Raw genomic sequence first — 25,127 nt, 5'->3', positions numbered from 1 at the left:
AAAAATCACGGAACTTCATTTAGTAAATTCTTAATTCACAATATACCTTATATTTTGTGTTTTCTGCATCATTTTCACTTATCTTATAATAACACATAAAACTTTTACGTACTTTTCAATTTAGTACTTTTTACCTTAAAATTCAATATTCACTATCACATAGCACTTTAATCCATTAATTCATCATAATATATTATTTCACATGTCTAATTTATATGATCTTCACTTTTATTATTTCAATCATAAATTTCACAAAGTTCACAATTTAGTCCTTAACATCATGAACATACAATATTTACTCTAATCTCATTTCAACATCATTTTATATCTATTCCATTACCATCTTTCACTTCAATTAAGCCTTCTTTTAACATATTCTATTTAACATATCTCTACTTTAACATCACTTACTTTTTTAAACAAATTAAACTAAAAAATATGATGAAACCTTGAAATTCATACATTGTTCCCTTGATTTCAAGCCTTAACTTGATTTTCTCTCTCCTCCAACATGAACATACAATCTTCCTTCTTGAAATCTAATTTTATTAGATTTTTGGAGGCTTGATTTTACTAAAAATTTTAATGGAACTTTAAAGATTTCTCTCTTAATTTCAAGGAAAGGACCAAATTGCAAAGAAAACAAAACTAATTTTCTCCATGGAGAGTGGTGGCATGAACTTGAAAGAAAGATGAAGAAAATTCTTTTCTTTCCATTTTTTACTTGATCATCAATTAATATAAAAATATCTTAAAATAGAATAATAGTAAAATGATAATAAAAAATTTCTACACCAATAATATTTAATTATTACTTTAACATCCCTAACCCGTCTCCGTTGTCAGATTAATGTTACGGGATATTACGATAGTTAACAAGACCGATAATACAGTACACAATTCAAAGATTAATTTAAACATCATAAATTAATAAACAATCATCATTCATCGTATACATTTGAAAACAAGACTTAAATTGAGCCTATGGAACCCTAAAATTAGTTTAGAAACAAGTATGGACTAATTTGAAACATAACAGAAAAATATGGTAAAACTGAAAACAAGGATCACACGGCCGTATGGCCAGACCGTGTGACAAAGCCCAGACCTAGTGGCTCAAAACATGGTCGTGTGGTCACATTGTGTAACAACCTGAGTTCGGGTAACTTAGGGTCACACGGCCTTGTCACTAGGCCATGTAACTCTCTGAAACCGTGTGGATAAATCTATACCAAAAATCAAATAAGCTACATGGTCGTGCCAAACAACCGTGTGTGACACATGGTCATGCCAAACAATCGTGTGTGACACACGATCATGTGCCAGATCGTCTCACAGGCCATGTATGCCCAAAAGTGTCTTCTAAAACAAACAATTTCAACTCAATTCACTAAGTCCACAAGTCATACCATTACCAACCATTAAACATGCATAAAATGCAACAAAACTTGCCAAAACACATCATATATCACCTAAGTGCTTAACCAATATGCCACCAATGGCACTGCAATTCAAAATTTAACCATAAGCATTCAATGCCTTCCATACCATAAGGTTAATATTAAAATAATCACTTTGCATCCTAATTTCCAATACTAGCATAATTCCAACCAAAGTTCATTAAGTTACCTAAATCATGTATACCAATCAGCCATCCAAAATTGCATTTAGGTAGCTAAACATGACTATATCATCACACATCACAACCAACTAAAAATAACCATTTAAGTTTACATTAAAATACATACTTCATACCTCAAATGACATACAAAACATAACCAAAATGCTTATAACTATACATTACCAAACCCTATCTACATGTCACTTATAACTGAGCCAAAATAAACAATTAGCTACCAAAAGAGTTGTCGAATAGTGTGATCTCCAACAAAGTTCCAATCGATAGCAAGAGTCCGACAATCTACAAAAAAGAAAAAAAAAACAAATAGGGTAAGCTTATGTAAAGCTTAGTAAGTTCGTATTAAACTTAAACTTTAACTTACCATATATGTTATAACTAAAACATTTCATAATTAATTTCATAAACAAGGTCATGAGTTCATTTATTTCCTATACATACCACAAATCTCACAAGGTTAGTGAGTTCACGTATACGAAACATATAATTTTATCATGTCATAAACATTACAAGTAAACACATTTAAAACTCAAATCAACCATTACCTATTCATTTAACAACTCACATTTTATTTCAAATATCTATATCCAATGTTTCATTTCATATATCTATTTTCATATAACTGATTCATATAACCATTTCATATATCTACTTCCATATAACCGATTCATATAATCATTTCATTTATTCATTTTTCACCCGATGAACTAAATGAAATAACATCGGATACACGAAAACGATGCTCACACAAGTTGTAAAATGGGCCTACTCACACGAGTTGTGGGTTGGGATGTAGGCTACACGATACTGCTCACACGAGCTGCAGAGAATCCGTAACAAATGTAAGACATCAGCCATCGGTAGGACATCCAAGATCAGCACCCGAAACGGTAAATAACCCTAATAACATGTGGGAAATTATGATTTAGTCCCTCATATTTGTGATGAGGGACATCATTGCATGTAAGCTTAAATCACTATTCACTTCTAGTAAAATTATGATTTAGTCCGTCATCTTTCTCTACTTATTTAATCCGGTTCCTACTTACCAATTTTGTGTCACAAGAACTTTGGAGTTATTTTCACTTTTGTCCTTCAACTTTTCCTATATTTATATTTTAACCCATTAAATTTTAAATAATTATATTTTACCCCAAAACTTTTCACTTCTTTACAATTTAGTCTTTACCTTAAATTAATATATCAGGACATATTTCTTAATTCAACTTGACATCCATCAACTTTCTCTTTTATCATTTATATTTCTTATTTTACCGAGGAATCCATTATGCATGATTCGCATTTAATACTACTTTTTATAACATAACAATTTTAAGAGTGTTATAAAATATTGATTTTAAAAGTTTATAAATCTCATAATACCATTTCTAATCTTAAAAATTGCAAGTGACGCAAAATCAACATAAAAGGTTTCAAAGAAATGAGGAAAGACAACACTTGAAACTATATAAATACAAAGATTTCATTTTACATTTGAGGACTTGTTAAGGAACTTGAGAGGGTCTTAAGGAAAAAAAAAGAAAAAAAATTGACAAAGACAAGAGAAAGCAGGAAGTTGTGGCCTATTACAGGTTTAAGGGTTTAGGGTATTATCTCTTAAATTCGAACAGTAAGAAGTAAGAAATATAGATAAGGAGGCCATCGTTTTGTTTAGAGGTTGATTGGACTATTAGTGATGTAGATCGAGCGATTTTTGGATTTTGACTTTGGATTTAGATTCATATGCTTAAGCTCCATTTCAAAGGAAAGTAATTGAAGATTTTAGAAAAGATGATGAAGACGAGTTATTGATGTGATTTGTGACAGGGGAGAAGACTGGACAACGACGGCTCCAATGACTTTGGGCACTAGCTTTGTTCTGATTGTTTGGAAACTATTAACTGCCACATTATCAACATTTAACAAAACTAATGATCAACAACGATTTCTATCTGTTAAAAAGCTTAATTGATGCAATTTTCAAGTTCGAGGGCTTAATTGAGTGCATTTTTCGTAAAGGGGCTTGATTGATTTTTTCTAAAAAAGGTTTAAGTGCTTTTTTACCCCTTAAGCCTTTAATCTATGTACTTTAAAATTGATTAATCTTAGTTCCTGTGTTTTTTTTTTAAATTTTAAAATTTCAACATTGACTCAAATGGTAACATTTAAATATGATTGGTTAAATTTTGCTATTAATTTTAACCATGTAAAATTGTAAATTTGATCCATATATTTTTTAATTTTTATAAAAATCTTGATCCTAAATCACTAATCATCTTATTTTTATCCTTATAAAATTTTTAAAAAATCTACTTTCAAATTTTAAAGTTTTGAAGCTTTCATTATATGTTTTTGTGCCAATTTGACAAATTCGATTAAAGAATTATTTTAAAATAAAAAATTAATTAACTAATTGAACTAATCGATTTTTAATTGATTCGATACCTAAACTAATATCCAATCTCATTGTGAGCCAAATTTGGAAATAAGAAAGTTGAAGTTAATAAATTTTCATAATACTTATATGGGTAAATTACACTAGCAGGCACTCAACTTTGATGCAATTGACAAAATAATCACTTTGATTTCAATTCAGTCACTCGACTTTCGAAAAATAAACAAATCAATCCTTTTAACCATTTTCCATTATTGTAACAAAAAAGTGACATGGTATCCTACGTGTAAACGACCCCAATTTAAAATCCTACTTAGGTTGACAATAAAAGAGGAGGAGGAGAAAAGAAAAAAAAATCATATCAAATTGAAAAGATCTATTAGTGAGTTGGACTAGTTGCTATTTCAACAAAGCCTAAATTGTTGTTTTTTTTAATACAATTTTGTCTTTATTCCATAGATAATGCAAGGCAAAATAAGATGAAAAACAGGCAATTTAATCACAAGGAAGCATATGTAACAAATTTTAACTCTTTTGACGCTTATGAATGTGGTGCCATAGCTTGGCACAAAGCATTATTCAAATCAATTCAACAAAAGATTTACTGCTTGCTTCTCCACGATGAACACATATCTCCTAGATTCTTAACAGGTGTTAGCTGGAAAACAAGACAAATTCGAAGACCCTTTGTGGAGAAAGGTTCACACAACAAATGGAATTACAGCAAGCTTCGAATCTGGTTGTTAACATGATATCACAAAGTCGTTTTCACTGATTCAGATTTACTAGTTTTCAAAAACATGGATTGTGTTGTTGCTGTCGCAGTTGAGTTTGAACCAATAGTTGCCGTATTTGGGTGATTGGGTTAGTAATCGAAAAAGGTAGCTCATTATGACATTTCCACAAACAGCTGGGTTGTAATATTTGTTTTTGGTTTTGGTAATACTAGATTGAAAGTTGTGGTTTAGCAACCATGAGGGCACATATTGAAAGTTGTGGTTTAGGTTTTGGCATGACCAAATCTAGATAGAGAGATATTGGAAAGTAAAGGAGACAAAAGAGATTGATGGTAGAGTGAAGCATATCACTATATTTGAAAATAGAGTGTTAGGATGGAGAAAAAGTATAAACATATTAGGTCATTTACGCAAACATTAAAAATATTAGGTCATTTATTAAAAAAATAAATGACAAAAAAAAATACTCAACTTTGCCTCATCCAACGTGGCAAGCTACATGGCCACATTAGCTAATTAACTGGTCACGTTAGAGATCCTATTAAGCCTGTGATAGAAAATTTATGATTGATTTTTGATAATGTTAGTGACTGATTTGCTATTTTTTAAAAGTCAAGTAACCGAATTAAAATCAGAGTGACTTTTTGTTAACTATATCAAAATTGAGTGGCCGTTAATGTAATTTGCCAGTAATTTGTATTAATTTATGTGGATAAGTATGATATATGGCCAGTTGAATAAGAGTAAGTCAATAGTGTTCAAGTAAAGGCAGCCTGGAAAGAGCTAAAGATGCAAATCCCCATCAATCACGTAAATGTCAAACCCCCACACTCTTCCACCGTGTTTGGTTCAATGTAATGGCATAGCCATTACAATTCAAATCCATGGGCCCACCATAAACCCTTGTTTGGTTCAATGAAATGTCTATTACGGAGGTTGTTGTTTAGCTTGCTATTCCCACTAACCACTGAACAGAGGCTGAATAACATTCTTTGCCTCACCCTCTGAATTGCTATTCAGAGCACGGTAGGAATGCTGAAAGATTATTATTGTTTCATCATCTCTCTTTTCTGTAGTTTCAACTCCAGCCTCTACCTTCACTACCTTCTCCATTTACAGAGACCTAAACACCATTGCCCCTCACCAACTGTCTGCAGTTCTTGTCCTAAAACTTCAATTTCTCTTTAATTATCTTCAGCTCTGTCAATTTTTTCTTAATTTTTAAATTATATATATATAAAAAATTTTGAGAATGTGGTTGCAGATCATCTGCGGGATCATCATTTACCAGTTGTTCCGGCGCTTCTTTTATGGTGGCAACGATTTTTAAATGTGGAAACCTCTGATTTTAATGCTATTTTCTCTGTTGCCAATGGATACTTTTATTTTCTTTTTACAATTTCAGCTCTTTCTATACATTTTTCCCTTTTTTGGAAAAGAGAAGAGTTTTTTTGTTGTTTTGATGGTAAACCGGTTGATAGGTATCTTTTGTTTAGCTTCCTTTTTGCCTGTTCGATACTGGTTGGAGCGAGCTATCAAGTTTAAATATTAGCTTTGGGGGTAAGCTGTTTTTCGATACAAAATAATTGTATTCTTCATTTCTTGATTGATGGGATGATTATATATATAGCGTCTTTGGAATGTATAATCAGTGTCAATATCTTGAAATAATCGATTTTGGTTATTTAGGTTTGCTTGACTATTGACTTGTGCTATTGAGAAGTGGCATAGTATTATAGTTCAAACTTAATGCAAAGAATGATTGCAAAATATTCAACTTAATCCATGCACAGTTTTAAAAATCTTCTGGGTACCTTTTGAATTGAAATCATTTCAGATTTGCTAGCCTATCCCTGTTTCTAGGACACACTTGTTTGTGATTTTAATATAGAGTGGAGTTGTATAAGCATTAGGCAATATCTTGGCTGGAACAAAGTACAAAACTAGAGAATATGTATTGTGGCATCGTGGAACTATGATTGCTGATTACCTTTTAGTGAATTTAAAGTAATAAGATTACTCAAAAATGAATTTAAGTCATATTTTTAGTTTTAAGTATTCTATATCCAATCTCTGTTGCATCTTTTGCTTGCATTACTTCGTTGGATCTATTGTTGTGGCTTAATAATACTTTCGAAACCATGTTGTTTGCTGTGCTTTCTGAAACCTGATTGATGAATATCAAATTTCTTTGTGGGAATGTAAAGCATATTTCTGCTTAGTTTTCTGTTGGAACTTCCCTTGATGATTTTCTTTTTCATCCTACATGTAGAAAAAATCAACCAGCTATTTTGGCCATGGATTCTTCTAAAGCTGGTACAGTGAAGGAATTGCCAGTGGGGCTAGATGAAGCTGCGGATGAAGAATGTGCTTCCCAGTGAGTTATTTGAACTCAATAAATTTACTACAGAAATACAACCAAAATTATTACATCTAAAAGATCTGTCAATACCAAAAGATTGGATGATTGATAGAATAAGTGGTGCTAGTACTTCAAAACCAGTAAGTACTATAGAATATATGTCATTTGGAGATAGACTATACTTTAAAAATAATGCTATAACAAATACAAATGATAATTTAGTTTTACCCTCTAATTCTCAAATAGAGGAAGAAGAAGATAATATTATTACAAATTCGACAACACCAATAAGTATGAAAATAGTTCAAATACCTATTTTCCCCACTGAACCTAGTAGAAATTCTAGAAATACTAGAATGGAAGAAATACAATCTGCTACTATTATTCAACAAATGAAAATGGGAAAAATGATATTATTACATTTTCAAATTTCCAAATTACCCTAGTGTGTAAATTAGACTGAATACCACCAACAAGTGCTTTTATCGGGTTTTCAAATCTTTTATCTAATAAAACTGCTATTATAGGTATATCATGTCCTTTTCTAAATAAAGCTCTAATTGTTATCATAATTATACCTAATGTATATATCTAACTTAAGGGTATTTCTTTTTAATTCTCTTAATTTTTTCTTTAGTAAATAATGGAATTTCTGTTAATCCACCTCTAGTATCCTTAGCGACTGTGTTACCACTAATTTTTTCTATGTGTCTTTGACTCCATATTTTAAACTTAGATATTTTATATATTTCTTCTTTAGAAATATAATTTTTATTTATTTATTCTATCATTTCATCAGAAAAGTCTTTTTCTTCTACAATCAAATTTCCTAATTTTATATCTTGTTGTTCAGACTTAGGAATTTCTTCTAATTGATTTATCTTGATCTTTTTTATCAAAATAACCACAAAATCTTGTTTTTAGAATATTTGTTAATTCTTTTAAAAGATCTTTAGGAGTACCTATTTGATTAATTAGTTGTCCTTTTTGGACTTTTCCTACTTCTGATTCTTCCCATCGTCTTAAAAATTGTAAAACATCTCCTTGAAAAGTTCCTACAATGATTGTCATTGACTGTGCCCAATCATCTATAGTTTTTCCATAGTCTGATATTAAAATATTAGTTAAGTCTAAATATATTCCACCTTGAGCCACATTTCTTTCATTTAAATCATCTATCCTATATGGTATAGGTATAGTTTGACTTGATTGTTGATTAGAAGATTCTCCTGTATATTCGATTTTAATTTCATTAGTAGCTATATTTTCGGTTTGATTACCAAAAATTCTAGTTGTATTTTCAACTGTCTCAAAGTCTTTATTTAAAGCTCTCAGATAAACACTAAACAAGAAAATAATATTTCGCCCTTAGTAAAGGATTTAATAGTCTAATAGATATAACCTCTATATATTATAATAAAATATATAACTAAGTTAGTAATATAGAAGAAAAAGTAAATTATATGGGCAATATCAAAGAATTAGATTTGAACAACAAATCTAAAGAAATTTTATCCTTTTTCCAATAGTTCCTTGATTTGTATATCAAATTCATCTATATCTTGTTTAGTATAGATCATGGGTTTAATTCTAATAATTTTATTAGGATTTTTTATTTTATTTCACAATATCTTGGACTATTTTCCCATAATTTTAATGGTTCTTCACTAAAATTATTTTCTAGAATTTTGAACAACCAATGATTTGTTTCTAGTTGTTTAATTTGTTCCTTTCTTATTGGTCTAAATCCTTTATCACATATAAATTTATGATATTCTATTAAATGTATTTCTATAGAAGTTTTTTTATTGACAATATTACTAAATTTTTATCTACAGAAAACGGTAAATGATGATATATAAAATTATTTCCTAATAATATATCTCCATGCATTTCAGGAAAACACAATATTTTAGGAATTACAAATTTTTCATTATTTATGTAAATTGGTATATTTCTAACCTTAAATATGGGTTTTTAAGTCTGAAAGTGGTAAGAAGGCTAACGTTTCTTCATCTTTCTCTTTTATGTTCCTCTTTTTATTTAAAACCAAAATGCTATCGCAGATCCCGATGCTGTTTTTTGAAACTTTTTGCTGCAGGAATAGGCTCCCAAGCAATATTTTCAATTAGCCAACCGAATATTTTGGCAAACAAGAAAAGAAAGTTTATGTTGTCAACTAGTATTTCGAAAGAAAGTAACAATAATGTAAACTTCCAATGGGCACCATTTCCTGTTGAGATGACAGGAGTGTATATAACTGCTCCTTTACCATCAGGTTCCAAGCTTCTTGTGATTAGAAATCCTGAAAATGAATCTCCCACACAATTTGAAATATGGAGTTCATCTCCGTTGGAGGAGTTCCGGATTCCCCAATCCGCTGATGGCTCAGTGTATGCTGATGGCTGGTAAATTTCTTCTCTCTGATGATACAGTTTTGCACACTAAGTTAACATAGTCTTTGATCCAGAAGTAAATGGTTTAAGTAGCTTAAGTTGAACTTTCACCTTCATCAATGTAAATATGGTAGAAACTCTAGAACTGCTTATAAGAGCATCATTGCCTGGTTGTAGTAGCATTTGCAGCTGCTACAGGATTGTTATAAATAACTTTATCGGTAGCTATTATCCCAGCAAACTTAGCAAAGTTGAAATCTTTCTTAATGGTATATGTTCTAGGGAATCTCTTGGAACTCTGATGAATCTCTTATTGCTTATGTTGCTGATGAGCCATCTCCCTGCAAGCCTTCGTTTGATTGTCAGGGTTACAAGGTGCTGCAAAAGTTAAAGAATGTATGATAAGTATTCCGTAATACAGCTCAGGTGTTGATGAGCTCAAGAAGCGGTTGGCACCTCTTAGAAATCCATAAACCAAAAATATAAAAGTTAAAACTCCAGGTTTTACTTCATTAAATCATTGATGTTATTCCTTAGAATTATCATATCTGCAAGTTGGTAATTTTGTTTTGTAGATATGACAATAATGATTCATGTTTCCACAAGGTAATAGATACCTCCATGTAACTTTGATATAATTGTGTATGGTATACATGTCGAGACCGAATTTTTGATATTCTTCTCTTATTATGGTACCGACTATGTCTATCATGATACAAATGTCTGAAAAATGCAGAATGCATAAACCTCAAACGTTACTTGTTAGTAAAATTTAACTATCAATTACCAAAGTTGATTTCGATTTTAAACAAATTAAAAGGAATACCAAAATAAACCAAAAAGAGTGAATCTTATAATTCAATTCAAAAATTTCTGGAATAAATTTTTGTAAGATGCTAGTGAGAATAAAACATCTACAATTGAGATTATAAGTTATTAAAAACATCGTTTGAAAATAAATTGTTAATATTATATTAAAATTATTATTAAATATTATTAATAATTATATTAAAATATTATTAAATTATATATTATTTTATTAAATTGTATTTAATAATAATTATATTATAATATGATTAAAATATTTATTTTATTTTTATATTTATTAAAATATTTTAACAATAATCTTATTAAAATTTAATAAGAATAATCTTCTATTTACAAAAATTATGTTAAAATACTTTATTCATTTAAACTTTTTAAATATACTATTATATCTATTTTATTCCATCAAACACAAAAATCTTATCACAACTCTAATTTAATTAGAGCTCTAATGGAACGTACCCTTATATCTTTTAGCCTCAACCCCCAGACATACCCTTATATCTTTTAGCCTCAACCCCTACCATCACGCCTCTTTTCCAAAAGCAACAAAACTTCCCTACATCATCATTTCCTCTTCTTTTTTTAATTAACAGTAAGAAACACTTGTTCTATTATTACTGAAACAAAGTTACAGATTACAGACCTAAAACTCTGTACACAATAATTTTACAAATTCAAAAAAAGAAAAAGAAAAAGAAAAGCAAGTTACAGGTAGCAGCAGATAAAACCTAAAGCTGACGGTTTTCGGCTCTAAGGAGACCTCCCATTTCAAATCTGCAGGAATCGATCTACCTTGGTTGGTGAATATTCCTCGGACTCACTTTCACATTCACGATCTTGGGCGCTTTCTCAAGAAACCTAGGTGACTCACTCACAACTCGCCCCTTCCGCCATTTGAATGCTCCAACGGGTACCAATTCCTTTTGAGTATCTTCTTCCTTCCCTTCACCTAAAACCCCAGAAACAAAACAGAAAAAAAAAAGGGAGTGAGATCCGAGTTAAATATACTCGGTTGACTCGGGCGAGTTAAACAAGTAACTTACGGGTAGGGTCAACGAAAAAGTCGTCGTAATCGTCAAAGACGGCATCAAGATCGTCGGGGAAAAGAAGATCGGCGTCGTCGTTTTGGGGATCGTGGAAACGTTCTTGAAGCCAGTAGTCGCGGAAACACGGGGAGGATTGGACGAGAGACCACCACTCATCAGAGAAATCCTCGACCGTCCGGTACGCTAACGGAACAAACAATGGAGCGTTGGGATTCAAAGTTGAGAAAGAAGATGGTCGTTGAGAGAGAATCTCCATTTGCAATTCTAAAGCTTTTGTCGTACAATGTAAAAGAGATAAGGATAAGATCAAGTGTGTGTACACACTGAATATATATAGGGGATAAGCTTACTAAATGAACCCGGATTTTCATATTATTACACTTATGACACTACATTTGTTAACAAAAGTAAAGCTGTGGAAATTTTTTGCATTAAATATTGAATAAATGTAGAATGGCAAGATTGAAATATGTGGCAATTAAAGGGTAAATGAAAGCAACGTTTCTGTAAGGAGAATAGGCATTGATTTTAAGCCTAAAGACGCGATTTGATATGCAATCAAATAATATAAAATATTCAATCGTTTAGGCTTTGATTGCTTTGGTTGACATGAAAGCTTGAAATTAGTGAAAATGAAAATTTTGTTGGTAAAAGTATTTTTATATTAAGAAGTGAATTATATTTTCTGAGTTAATTGATTTTTAAATATTAGATTAAAATGTAAATTAATTTTTTAAATTTATTTAATTTGATTATTAAAATTTAATTATTATTTTTAAAATAAGGTGTACATGTGATATATTATATGTAATTGTTTAGTTATTTTATCAAGAATGTCAGTTTTAATAATAGAAATGGATAATTTTTTAATAGAAATGATGAATTTACTCTTTAATTTAATGTATAAAATTAATTTACTTATTTTTAAATAAAAAGATAAAATGTAATTTAATTTCTTTTACCAACTTAGTGATTAAGATATAAAGTAAGTAAATAATCTTAAATTTTGATAGTTTGATTTGTTAAATTTTATCTTATTATTTTCTTCCTTCATATCAGCAAACTAAGATTTTTCTTTCAGAAACATCAAAAGAGTTTGTGTTAAAAATCTAATTGAATAATTAATTATATAAAAGATTAACATAACTTTTATTAAATTATAAATTAAACATAATTTTTAAAACTTTTAAATAGAAAATAAAATGCGTAAAATTATATTAGTTAATGACTAAAAATATAATTAATGCATAGTTAAAAAGTTTAAAGTTATGATTATAATTTAAAAGTTTAAAGTTATGATTATAATGAAACTTTTAGTAGGCTCTCAAATTTTTATGCTATTGTTTTTAATTAAATGATTTCTTTTCACTCAAAATCGTGCAGTCTCACATCATTGGCGATTGTGATTTAAATGGGAATTATTTTATAAAAATATTTATTTTAATTCAAATAAATTTTCTAACTCTACTTAAATAATTTTTTTTCATTTGATGCTATAAAACTTCATTTGAATGAAATCTATATAATTATATATAAAAGGAAAGTACCTTTCTTATGCTGTCACTTGGCAATCTAATGCTGTCCTTTTCTTTTTTCTTTTTGGTATTTTATAAAAATGGTTAAATATAAGATTTAATCCCTCTAACATGCTTAATTTTGAAATCTAATTTATATGCTTTAATTTTAACATAATTTGGTATTTATACTTTTATAATATTTTAATTAGTCTAAATAGTTAATATCATTAACTCTTCGGTAAAAATATTATATGATTATATATAATTTGAATACCCTAATAGTTTTAGAGATTGACAAGTGGCTTTTAATTTTTTTAGGTTTGCATCGCCTTTTTTTTTTTACATTATAAGACAATGGTCAAATTTTAATTTTAGCGTCTAAACTATGTTGAAACTTGAAATTTAATCTATATACTTTACTTTTTGACTAATTTAGTTAATTTGTTTTTATAATATCATTAATTAGTCCGGATAGCTAATATTGTTAATTATTTCAATCAAAATGCTAATACCAATTTTTCTCAAGAATACTATTCCAATACAAAAAATTATTTTATCTTGATGGTTTCAAATAAGTATTTTTAAGAATTTAATAGAACAATTTTAAGGGTTGTAACAACTATTACACCTAAATTTTTAAATTTAAAAAGTAAATGATCATATTCTAAAAATTAAAAATATGAGAATTAAATTTTAAATGTATAAATTCTCTAAATATTTTAATTTTATAATTTAATAGTGAGACACAAACCATACTAATTCAATTAATAAAATAAAAAGAACCCAGGTCAAGCCGACCCATATCATCACATCTGCAGTGCCCATGGTTTTGATAAAGATCAGAGTTTTGTCGATTGTGATCAACGGTTAGATTTCTGAGAGTGTGAAATGCTTGCCACGTGCAGTTATATGAGATTGATATCAGACATCAGGCCACGTAATTCATTTCTTCTCATCTTTGTTATCCCCCCATCCTAGATATTAACAATATAATATCATAATGTTAAATTTGGAGTTATTTCACGTGCGCCATCCATCCCTTACATACGCAAATGCATATTACATATTTACCCCTATTTAAAAAAAAAAGAGAGAGACTGAGAGTGAGAGTTGATGGAAATAAATAGTACTGCAAACCAGAATGTAGAGGGTATGCGGGGTTTTCGTGATACTGCACTGTAGCATGCCCCTCTACCTATCTTTTTACCAAACTCCATAGCAATACATTGGGTCTTTCGATTTTAGGGTTTTGCCTTGTGTGAAGTTCCGGAATTCCTGTTGCCCTCTGCCCATAGTCTTTGCTTTATTAGGACTAAGCTGGTATTTAACTTCATAATAAATATATTATTTAAAAAAATGGAGAGGGTTCCTACTCGCCATCCCATAACCAAGAGTATCCGCATGTGCAAAGCAGTCCAAACAAATTAAACAAAAAACGCAGAGTTAATAATACTGCTTTTCCTACAACAAAAAGGCCATTAGTATCTATCTCCTGCAATTTCTTAAGCTTTTCTGCAGGTCACAATTATGTTCCCTATACTTACATACATACATGCACACGAAACCCAACATTCCATGTCTTACTCCCCCGGTAACCTTAGATTGGTGATTCCCTGTGCTCATAATTCTTCTCTAAACTATGACGTCCAAACACATTGTTTTGGTCTCTGCCTTCAAATGTAACCAGCTGATGCTCTACTTCGTTTTCATGATGCCTTTTTTCTCCCCTCTCAAGATAATTCTCTCCTCCTTTTGATTTGCAATGAAGTCAAACAAACAAACTGTTAGAAATTAATTTAGTCTTTTTACTTGAAATTTTTTAAAATTCTCTTAAGGACGCCTCCAAAATTTTTGAAAATTATTTTGAGATATTTAAAATTCTTTAAAAATTTTAGTTAGGCCCCCAAAATTTATAATATCTCGTTAAACCTTTCAAAACTTTTAATTAGATCCCTTCAATTTTATTTTATTTTGTCAATTCTCATTAAGTCTTTAAAAGTTTGAAAGTTTTAATTAGACCTGTCAAAATTTTTAAACATTTTAATTAAACTTTTAAATTATTTGAAATTTTAGTTAGGCCCCCAAATTTTAACGCCAAAATCCTTTAGTGAGTTCAATTGTTAAGTTTATTAAATTTATTGGTATGATATTTTAAAATGAAAAATACACACTTGATAACCATATAACAAAAAATAATATTGTAATGAACTTAAATTTAACAAAATAAATTTAATGATTTAACTAATTGAATTTATATTTTTAAATTCAAAAATAGAGTAACTAAATTTCTTAAAATAAAAATAGAAAATTAAATCTCAAATATGTGAAGAAGAGTGTAGAGAATTGGAGCTTATTTAAACCATCCTTATATGACCATAGCATTACATTGAAATCTTTCCAATACTGTATTATATATATATGGCATGACTTAGTAGGAACAAAGTCAAGAATTGTTTGATGAGACCGTGATAAAATTAAAAATTTTGGGAGTCAAAACTAAATATTTTTTCTTTGAGTTGAATTTTTAACTTTTCAAAAATTGTAATTTTTCATTTAATAAAATATTAAAAAATTTAAGTTAGAGTGAATCAAGGAAGTTGAAGGCCCTAGCAGGCCCAGCTACACTCCCTGCGGTTCAGCCGAAGGAAGATAAAAAAAAGGCAAAAACAAGTTGAGCTTAGTGCCGTGCCATCTACTATCGGTCCACCCAAAGGTCCCGGTTCATGTAATATAATCATTCCAATAAGCATAACCCCTGCCTTTCTGGGAACTAAGCAATTGCAATGCATGCCTATCGCCTCAGCGAGGGCGCCCATGCCCAAACCCTAAGAATGGATGATAAAAAAATCCGAATTCAATGGGTTTCGACACTCAATTCTTTAGGGTTGAATTTTTTTAAAAAATAGAGTTTGGAATAAGTCGAGTTGAGTTTAAGGTAAATTTATCTTAAAATATTTATAAAAATATCATTAATATATATTAAGTTTTTCTTTTAATAAATAAATATGTATTAAAATTAAAAAAATTGATTTGTTTCAAAATAAAAATAAAACAACTAAAATATGTAATTTTATTTATTTTAAAATATAAATAAAATAATTAAATTAAAATCGAGTTGGGTCAAAATCAAATCTTTATTAAATTCTAAATTCAAGTTTGAAATAATTTTTTTTCCTTAAGAGTCTAATCGATTTGAGACGGATTTATCAAGATATGGGTTGAGTTTCCTACCCTGCAAGTTGCCATCTCTAACCTAACCATAAAACCCATGCATGTTATTTTGAGTTTTTGATGCACTGTTGATTTACCCTCTTTGGTCATATGCCATAGAATGCGAAAAATATCATATGATTATTTATTATATTTTAGATTGTATTTCAATTATTATACTTAAAAAAGCGCAAAATGATTTTATAAAAAAAACAATTTTCATCTCTTGTTCTGTTAATTGTTTTATAAAAAATTAATCCTTGTTGGTGAGATATAATTCTCACCCAAAATTCTAACTCATAAAGATTTATATTTTGTAAAAAGAAAATATTAATAAATAAATAACTCAGAAGACTTCAAATTATTCTGTAAGGAGTTGTTTTCATTAAATATCTTACCTATCTACTATCAAGTAAAATTACATCAACAAATCCAATTAGAATTCTGATAGTTTACTTATAAATATTATCTACTATCAAGTAAAACTCCATCAACGAATCCAATTAGAATTCTGATAGTTTACTTATAAATAACCATCCATTCTTCCAATGTAAATTAATTAAGCACCTCACTTTTCCCTTTAACAAATTGATCAGCTATCAATATGTCATCCTCAAAGTCCAACCTCTTCATGGTCGCGCTACTACTAGTCTCGATGACCATCATCAACACCTGCGGTGCCAGCGCCAGCACCAACCCAAAGTTCCCTGCCATTGTCATCTTTGGTGACTCAACAGTGGATCCCGGTAACAACAACTATATCGACACAATCTTTAAAGGCAACATAGCCCCATATGGGATAAACTTTCCAGGCCACGTTCCTACAGGCAAGTTTTCGGATGGCAAACTTGTTACGGACTTTGTGGCATCTTCTTTAGGGATCAAAGACGTCGTACAGCCTTTCTTGGACCCAAATCTAACAAACGATGACCTCCGCACCGGTGTTAGCTTTGCCTCTACTAATTCCGGATATGATGATTTAACTACGTTGTTGTCCAATGTCATCACGGTTTCAAGGCAAGTTGAGATGTTTAGAAGCTACATAGAGAAGCTTAAGGGAATTGTAGGAGATGAAGAACCAACAACATCATTGCTGAGGCTCTGGTGGTAGTCAGTGCAGGAACTAATGACCTTATTTTCAATTTCTTCGATTTACCAACAAGACGGTTGGAGTTCGACATTAGCGGTTACCAAAGTTTTCTGCTACAAAGACTTTGTTAAGGTAAACACAACTTTGTTGCACTACATTGGTAAAAGAAATAATTAATTATGGTTGAATTTTTGTACAGCAAATATATGATTTGGGATGTCGAAACATAGTCGTTGCTGGTTTACCTCCAGTTGGATGCCTGGCGGTTCAAATGACGGTCAGACTTGAGAATCCAATGAATCGACAATGCTTGGAGAATCAAAACTCAGATGCGCGATCTTATAATAAGAAGCTGGTGAAATTGTTGCCTAAAATACAAGTAGAGCTGCCAAGGTCCAAACTTGTGTATGCAGACATTTATCAGCCATTGATGGACATGATCACTCATCCTCAACAATATGGTATATTTCTTTTTCTTTGAAAGGCTGTTTTGTTGAAGTAATAAATAGTTAATATGGGAAATTGGTGCAGGAATTGTAGAAACAACAGTGGGTTGCTGTGGCACTGGTGTCTTGGGGCTTTCATTATTCTGTAACTCGGTGATATCGGCATGTGGAAATCCTTCACAGTTTGTGTTTTGGGATAGTGTTCACCCAACCCAAAAAGTTTACCAACAACTTGCCAAATACATCGTCAAGGAAGTCGTTCCCAAATTATTACCAAATTAACTTAGTTTCAATTTATTGGTTTAGTTTCTAGCTTATTTTATTTGAATTTTTTTTCGTTTCCAATTTGGAAATTTGATTTATTTTATATTGATAATAGTTATATCAAGTAGGAATTTATTCCTTCTTGTTTTCATAAATTGAAAAATGAAATGTTTAGTAATGATATTAGTGTTTTTTTTATTTCACAATTAACTTTAAAAAAATATTATGTATTCTTTTAAATATTTTTTAATATTTTACTATATATTATAGGACATTTATCAATCCTTTTGACCCTCCTTATAGAGTCTAAAAACTCCACCTAGAGTGTATTATTGGTAATCATCCATACTTTGGAAAGACAAAGATATGGGTATCAAATTCTCTATTTAAGGCATTTTTCTCTCTCTTTGTAAATCTTCATTTGTATTTTGGAGTGAAATATATTTGGTAGTGCCCGAGGACGTAGGCAAAATTTGTTGGACCTCGTTAAAATTCTAGTGTTCTTTATTGTATTATTTTGCATATTTTGTGAGTGTGATTGTAGTAATTTATTGTGCTATTAAATTACGATAGAGGGATATTCTGGCTAGGAAAGACCTGGTACTTAAGCGATTCTTGTGATCCACCTTTCTTTCCTAGGAATTGAATTTAGTGTAATTTTTTAGTACAATAATTTTACTCTTTTACACGCTTCAGCATAACAATTGGTATCCGAGCTAGATTCGTACTTAAGAAATACGATCATTTACGATACTATTTGCATATACGGTATTGTTCATCCACGATACTATTCACATTGACGGTACTGTTCACATATACAGTAGTTAGGATTGGGGAAAAAAATGGCAAATGCATCGTCATCAACAAAGACTACTGTGACCAATGCAAAATTTGAAATAGAGAAATTTGATGGTACCAATAAATTTTGGTATGTGGCAATATGAGATCCTGGATGTCTTATGTCAGCAAGAGCTGGATATAGCCCTTGAAGAAAAACCTGACAAGATGGATGACAATGAATGAGCCAAGATCAATAGAAAGGTGTGTGGTACAATTCACCTATGTTTGGCCAAAGAGCAGAAGTACTCTGTCATGAGGGAGACATTAGCGAAGAAGTTGTGGGATATACTGGAAGAAAAGTTTCTAACGATGTAACACCCCTAACCCGTATCCGCTGCCAGAACAGGGTTTCGGAGCATTACTACCATTTACAGATCACTAAAAAAAATTTAAATACTTACCGATTCAATGCATCATATAAATAAATATATTACCATTCAATCAACAGTTTGACAGTTGTATAAGCATCAAACAGCAACATTGTTAGTATACTTGCACATATCTCATATAAATTCAACACTGATATACCTATTTTCTCGACATATCGCACTTGAGTTTAATAATAGTCTCAATTACATAATTTCCTTGTATCAACATATCAAAGATAATCATATATGTACATGTCATGAAACATATCATGCTCTTACCGCTTTCTTCATAAGCATATATCATTCATTTCATTATATCAATATTTCATGCTCCATCATTTCCATATATTTTATGTATATTTATTAGGTAATAGTTTATATCAAACTTAACATAAATTATATTTCATGTACTTATACTTATTTCGTTTATCTATCTTCATAATTATTTCATATAACCATTCGTCATCGATACATATTACACGAATATCAATTGTTCAACGATGCTAGAGCGTCTCCCATCCACGGTCTTATTTATCTTTGACATGATGCCATAGTGTCTTTCAACTATGGTCTTACTCATTTTCCGTCATGTTGCCATGGTATCTTTCAACCATGGTCTTGTTCATTTCATATCACGTTGCCATGGTATCTTTCAACCATGGTCTTACACATTTCATATCGAGTTGCCATGGTATCTTTCAACCATGGTCTTACACATTTTATATCAGGTTGCCATGGTATCTTTCAACCATGGTCTTACACATTTTATATCAGGGAGCACACTCCCACGAACCTCATCCTTGCGGCAGGATTACCACCCGAAGCTAAATCCTCGCAATATAAACTCATAGAGTATTGTCGGGATTACCGGTCGAGCTAAATCCTCAAACGACAATTACTCTAATGAGCTTGAATCAATTACCAGTCCGAGGCTAAATTCAGACCCTAATTGGATTACCCGTCCGGCTAAATTCATTTTACACATATTCTTCGGAGGGCTATATCAGATAGGATCACCCGTCCGGCTAGATCCTTTTACCGTCAATTCCTTTTCGAGATCCATCGAATTTTCCTTTCATTCAAACGGTATTTCTTCCCATTTTATCAAATATATCAATGTTTTATTAATTTTCATACAATGAACATTCAAATCATATTCACATCAATAACATACAATCTCAAGCAATTTATGAATATAATTCAAGTTACATGAACTTACCTCATTGATTGCTCGTGTTTATTATTTCATTATTCTGATATATTTTCTTTTCCATGATCAAGTCTCGTATTTGTGTCGTCCGGATCTTTATAAATAAATTTGATCATCATTTTCATTCATTTCATATTCTAATACATTTAATTAATGCTCTAGGCAAAATTACCATTTTGCCCCTAAACTTTAATTAATGACGATTTCATCCTTAGGGACGGAAAGTAAAATTCTTGCAATTTAATCCTTATTTCCAACTATTATTCTCATATATATTGATAACAGTCCATGAATTCTATAAAATATCAAAATTTTCCATAATCTCAACACTTTTCAATTTAATCCCTAAAACATGTTTTCCCCGATCTTGAACTAAATTGATAATTTCGTTAAATTTTTGTAATTTAAATAATAAAATAATCTATTTCATGCAATTTAGTCATTTTTGACATTTTTACAAAATTGCCCATAAAATTTTACTTTTATTCAATTTAGTCCCTGAGCCTAAAACATGCAAATTAGCCATGCTAGATGAATATTCATACATATTTTCCTCCTCCTCCTCTCCATTCCACATCCTTAATTTATATAACATACAACAAGTAACATTATCAATAATTTCACTATTTACTTATATGTACATTCAAAACTGTCCATTTGCGTCATAGTCACTAAATTATTTATATATTAAGCTACAGAACTCGAAATTAAGATCCGTTAATTTTTCCTGAAACTAGACTCACATTTATTCTTATCATAAAATTTTCAGAATTTTTGGTTTAGCCAATTAGTACAGTTTATTCATTAAACTCACCCCTGTTCTGCTGTCTGACAATTCAGACCCTTCTTCACTAAAAATTAGTTATCTCCTTTTACAGAATTCAAATGATGTTCTAGTTTGTTTCTAATAAAACTAGACTCATTCAGGATTCTATAAATATAAATTTAAGCCTCTAATTATTTTTATTCATTTTTTTATTATTTTTCAAAGTCTGAACAGGGGAACCTGAATTCATTCTGACCTTGTCTCCCAAAATTCATTATATATCAAAATTTACAAATTCATTGCTTACACTATTTCTTCTATGAGAAACTAGACTCATTAAGATTTAATTCCATATTTTTTTCATCTTCTAATTCAATTTATAAAATTTATGGTGATTTTTCAAATTTAGACTACTGCTGCTGTCCATAACTGTTTTAGTGCAAGATATTAATTACCATGTTATAACACCCTTATTTTCTTTTTCTACACCATTTCTCATCACTTTCTCTTATTTTCTCTTCACTAACATATCAAGAACATAGGACCTTATGTAATAAAACTCTACTATAACATTATTTCCATGATTTATCAACAATAACAAACTTAAAAACATATTGAAATCTTGATGTACTTACCTTATTCTCTTGATACCAATCTTTAACTTGATTTTCTCTCTCCTCCAGCTTCTATTTCTTGAATCCAACTTGATATTCTAACTCCCCATGTTCTCCTTAACATTTTTCTCTCTTGGTAGCTATGGAAATTCATTTGATTTTTGGGTGAAAATGGTGAATTTTTGGTAAAAGGACCAAATTGTAAAGAAAGTAAAACTTTCTTTCTTCCTCTCTTTCTCTCACGTTAGTTTGCATGGAAAGGAAAGATGATGAAAATTCTTCATCTTTCTTTCCTTATATACTAAATAAATAATAATAAAATAATATTAAATATCTCATAAAATATTAATAAAATAATATTTATCTAATTAATTAATTTAAAATATCATTAACATAATCATTACATTCTAGAATTCTCTCTCTTACTAATTTACCATTTTGCCCTTCATGATCTTTTAGAATTCCATCCTTGAGTCATCATTTAATTTGGTAAAATTGCAATTTAGTCCCTCATAGTTCTTCACTTATTCAATTTGGTCCTAATTCATCCATTTTCCTTAGTTTCTAGATCATTCTACCCTTAAAATATTTACACTATTGGTCCTTCAACTTTTTTATATTTACACTTTAACCCTTTAAGTCTTGAGTATTTACTCTTAGGCAACAAAACTTTTCTAACTTTTACAATTTAGTCCTTTCCTGAATCAAGATATCATAATTTACTTCCCAATGTTGCCATAACTCAAAACTTCCCTTTTTATCACTTTATTTCCTTATTTTATTATATCAAGGATAATATATTACTGTAAAGATTTTCAGGGTATTACAAACGAAAAGTCTTGAAAATAGGCTTTATATAAAAAAAAAATTTATCGATTCACGTATGCACCCGGTATGTCGATGAATGACCATGTGAACTCATTCAATAAAAATTTAGCAGACTTGCTAAATTTGGATGAGAAATTTGAAAATGGAGATAATGCATTATTGTTATTGATTTCCCTTCTTGATGAATATGATCATCTTACCACCACATTGCTTCATGGGAAGGATACGATCACATTTGATGCAGTCTGTAGTGCATTGTATAGATTTGAGACTTGAAAGAAAGATAAAAAAGGATCACAAAGATACAACTGCAGAAGTCTTGACAGTAAGAGGTCGTTCACACAGCAGCAAACCTGGTAGAAGGGGAAAGTCCAAAAGAAGACCTGCCAAAGATGAATGTACTTTATGTCGTGAGAAAGAGCATTGGAAAAAGAATTGTCCTAAGTTACAAAAGGCAAGACTATTTCTAATGCATGTGTAGCGGAGCATGATGAGGAGTCAGACTTTAGCTTGGTTGGCATGGCAATGGCATGTCATACAGATGAGTGGATTTTGGATTCAGGATGTACTTACCATATGTGTCCTAATAATGACTGGTTTTCTAGTCTTAAAGAACTAGAAGGTAGAGTTGTTTTTATGGCCAATGACAGCGCTTGTAAGACAATGGGAGTAAGTACAATCCAATTGAAGAATCATGACGGCTCAATCCAAGTCTTGAAAAATGTTCGCTACATACCTAGCTTGAAGAAAAATCTCATATCATTAGGGGTCTTAGAATCTAAAAGGCTCACAATCACTTTGAGAGATGGATTACTAAAGATAGTAGTTAGGGTATTGACGGTAATGAAAGGTACAAGAAGGAATAACATGTACTATTTAAATCAAAATACAATTATTGGATCAACATCAACAGTTTCTACGAAAGATGCAGATTTAGAGTCTACCAGGTTGTGGCATACGAGATTGGGACATGCTGGTGAAAAAGCTTTGCAGAATTTAGCGAAGCAAGGCTTGTTGAAAAGTGCAAATTGGAATTCTGTGAACATTGTGTTCTGAGCAAGCAGACGAAGGTAAAATTTGGTTCAGCAATTCACAATACGAAAGGAATTCTGAACTACGTTCACAGTAATGTGTGGGGACCTACCAAAGTGGCTTCTTTGGGAGGTATGCACTATTCTGTTACTTTTATTTATGATTATTCAAGAAAAGTATGGGTGTATCTAATGAAAAAAATGACGTTTTAGATGCATTTCTGAAATGAAAGAAGATGGTGGAGACTCAGACTGGTCGAAAGGTCAAACGACTTCGATCAGATAATGGTACGGAGTATAATAATGATCGATTTCTATAAGTATGTCAAGATAAGGGCATTGTGCGACACTTCACTATTCGGGATACACCACAGCAGAATGGGATAACAGAATGTATGAATCAGACTATACTAGAGAAAGTTCGATATATGTTATCCAATGCTGAATTGGGCGAGGAATTTTGGGCTGAACCAATTACATATGCGTGCCATATAATTAACCGTTTGCCATCAGCTGCAATAAATGAAAAAACTCCTATGGAGATGTGGACTAGTAAATCTGCTACTGATTATGATTCTTTACATGTTTTTGGTTCCACTGCATATTATCATGTAAAAGAATCTAAGTTAGACCCAAGAGCAAAGAAAGCATTATCCTTGGGTATAACTGGTGGAGTAAAAGGATATCGTCTCTGGTGTCCTGATACAGTGAATATTATTTTTAGTAGAGATGTGACTTTTGATGAATCAACCATGATGAAGAACAATAATTTACAAAAGGATGACAAAACCAGTAGTACTTTGCAACAGGTGGAGCTTGAAAAGGTTAACGATGATTTAGCTAATATTGAAGGAACAAATGATGAAAAAGTTTCGACCCAAGAACTTCTACAGCAGCAAGATTCAATTGCTTATAGAAGGCCAAGAAGAGAGATTCGTATGCCTGCTCGCTTTGATGATATGGTGGCCTATACACTTTCAATTACAGATGTTGATGTTCCTTCTATTTACACAGAAGTAAGAAGTAACCCTAATAGTGTAGAGTGAAAGCAAGCTATGAGTGAAGAAATGCAGTCTCTTCATAAAAATAGGACTTGAGAGTTGGTAACACTGCTCAAAGTAAAGAAGGCAATTGGATGCAAATGGGTATATGCAAAGAAGGAAGGATTTCCTGGTAAAAATAAAACTCGATACAAGGCTAGATTGGTAGCAAAGGGTTACGCTCAGAAAGAATGAATAGACTACAATGAAGTGTTTTCTCTAATTGTGAAGCATTCATCTATTCGGATTTTGCTAGCCTTGGTTACGCAATATGATCTTGTACTAGTTAGCTCGATGTGAAGACCGCGTTTTTACACGGTGATTTGGAAGAGAAAATCTATATGACTCAGCCAGATGGATTAAAGGTTGTTGATAAAGAAAATTAAGTTTGCAAACTGAAAAAGTCGCTTTATGGATTAAAACAATCTTTGAGGCAGTGGTACAAGCGATTTAATTAGTTCATGAAAGGGAAAAGGTACACAAGAAGTAAATTTGATCAT

At 30.8% G+C, this 25,127-nt stretch overlaps 4 protein-coding genes across 4 annotated transcripts; 2 read left to right on the top strand and 2 right to left on the bottom strand.

Annotated features, from left to right (window-relative positions):
- Positions 1-9,140: 9,140 nt before the first annotated feature.
- LOC108473784 (uncharacterized) lies at positions 9,141-10,148 on the bottom strand. The gene is made up of 2 exons (XM_017775541.2): positions 9,641-10,148; positions 9,141-9,556 (listed from the first exon to the last, which is right to left on the bottom strand). Exons 1-2 carry the CDS (start codon positions 9,710-9,712, stop codon positions 9,191-9,193), a joined length of 438 nt encoding a protein of 145 aa, XP_017631030.1. The 5' UTR covers positions 9,713-10,148; the 3' UTR covers positions 9,141-9,190.
- Positions 10,149-10,931: 783 nt separating this feature from the next.
- On the bottom strand, positions 10,932-11,734 carry LOC108455197 (protein EARLY RESPONSIVE TO DEHYDRATION 15-like). Its single transcript, XM_017753788.2, has 2 exons — positions 11,401-11,734; positions 10,932-11,306 (listed from the first exon to the last, which is right to left on the bottom strand). The coding sequence occupies exons 1-2, from the start codon at positions 11,657-11,659 to the stop codon at positions 11,146-11,148; spliced, it is 420 nt and encodes a 139-aa protein (XP_017609277.1). The 5' UTR covers positions 11,660-11,734; the 3' UTR covers positions 10,932-11,145.
- A 5,051-nt stretch (positions 11,735-16,785) lies between these two features.
- LOC128279242 (GDSL esterase/lipase At1g06990-like) lies at positions 16,786-17,241 on the top strand. The gene has a single exon (XM_053026746.1). The coding sequence runs from the start codon at positions 16,786-16,788 to the stop codon at positions 17,239-17,241; it is 456 nt and encodes a 151-aa protein (XP_052882706.1).
- A 250-nt stretch (positions 17,242-17,491) lies between these two features.
- On the top strand, positions 17,492-17,948 carry LOC108473775 (GDSL esterase/lipase At2g30310-like). Its single transcript, XM_053026745.1, has 2 exons — positions 17,492-17,681; positions 17,752-17,948. The coding sequence occupies exons 1-2, from the start codon at positions 17,492-17,494 to the stop codon at positions 17,946-17,948; spliced, it is 387 nt and encodes a 128-aa protein (XP_052882705.1).
- Positions 17,949-25,127: the final 7,179 nt, after the last annotated feature.

This window comes from Gossypium arboreum, chromosome 4, assembly GCF_025698485.1.
Source record: "Gossypium arboreum isolate Shixiya-1 chromosome 4, ASM2569848v2, whole genome shotgun sequence".
Taxonomy (NCBI): Eukaryota; Viridiplantae; Streptophyta; class Magnoliopsida; order Malvales; family Malvaceae; genus Gossypium; species Gossypium arboreum.
The sequence above is the reverse complement of the archived record's forward strand: the minus strand, read 5'-3'. Positions and strand labels throughout refer to the sequence as shown.

Coding starts and splice junctions, on each gene's coding strand:
- LOC128279242 (XM_053026746.1), top strand. CDS start 16,786: ATGACCATCATCAACACCTGCGGTGCCAGCGCCAGCACCAACCCAAAG.
- LOC108473784 (XM_017775541.2), bottom strand. CDS start 9,712: ATGCTACTACAACCAGGCAATGATGCTCTTATAAGCAGTTCTAGAGTT. Junction 9,557..9,640: donor CCATATTTACATTGATGAAG/GTGAAAGTTCAA, acceptor CTGTATCATCAG/AGAGAAGAAATTTACCAGCC.
- LOC108455197 (XM_017753788.2), bottom strand. CDS start 11,659: ATGGAGATTCTCTCTCAACGACCATCTTCTTTCTCAACTTTGAATCCC. Junction 11,307..11,400: donor CTTTTTCGTTGACCCTACCC/GTAAGTTACTTG, acceptor CTGGGGTTTTAG/GTGAAGGGAAGGAAGAAGAT.
- LOC108473775 (XM_053026745.1), top strand. CDS start 17,492: ATGACGGTCAGACTTGAGAATCCAATGAATCGACAATGCTTGGAGAAT. Junction 17,682..17,751: donor CACTCATCCTCAACAATATG/GTATATTTCTTT, acceptor AAATTGGTGCAG/GAATTGTAGAAACAACAGTG.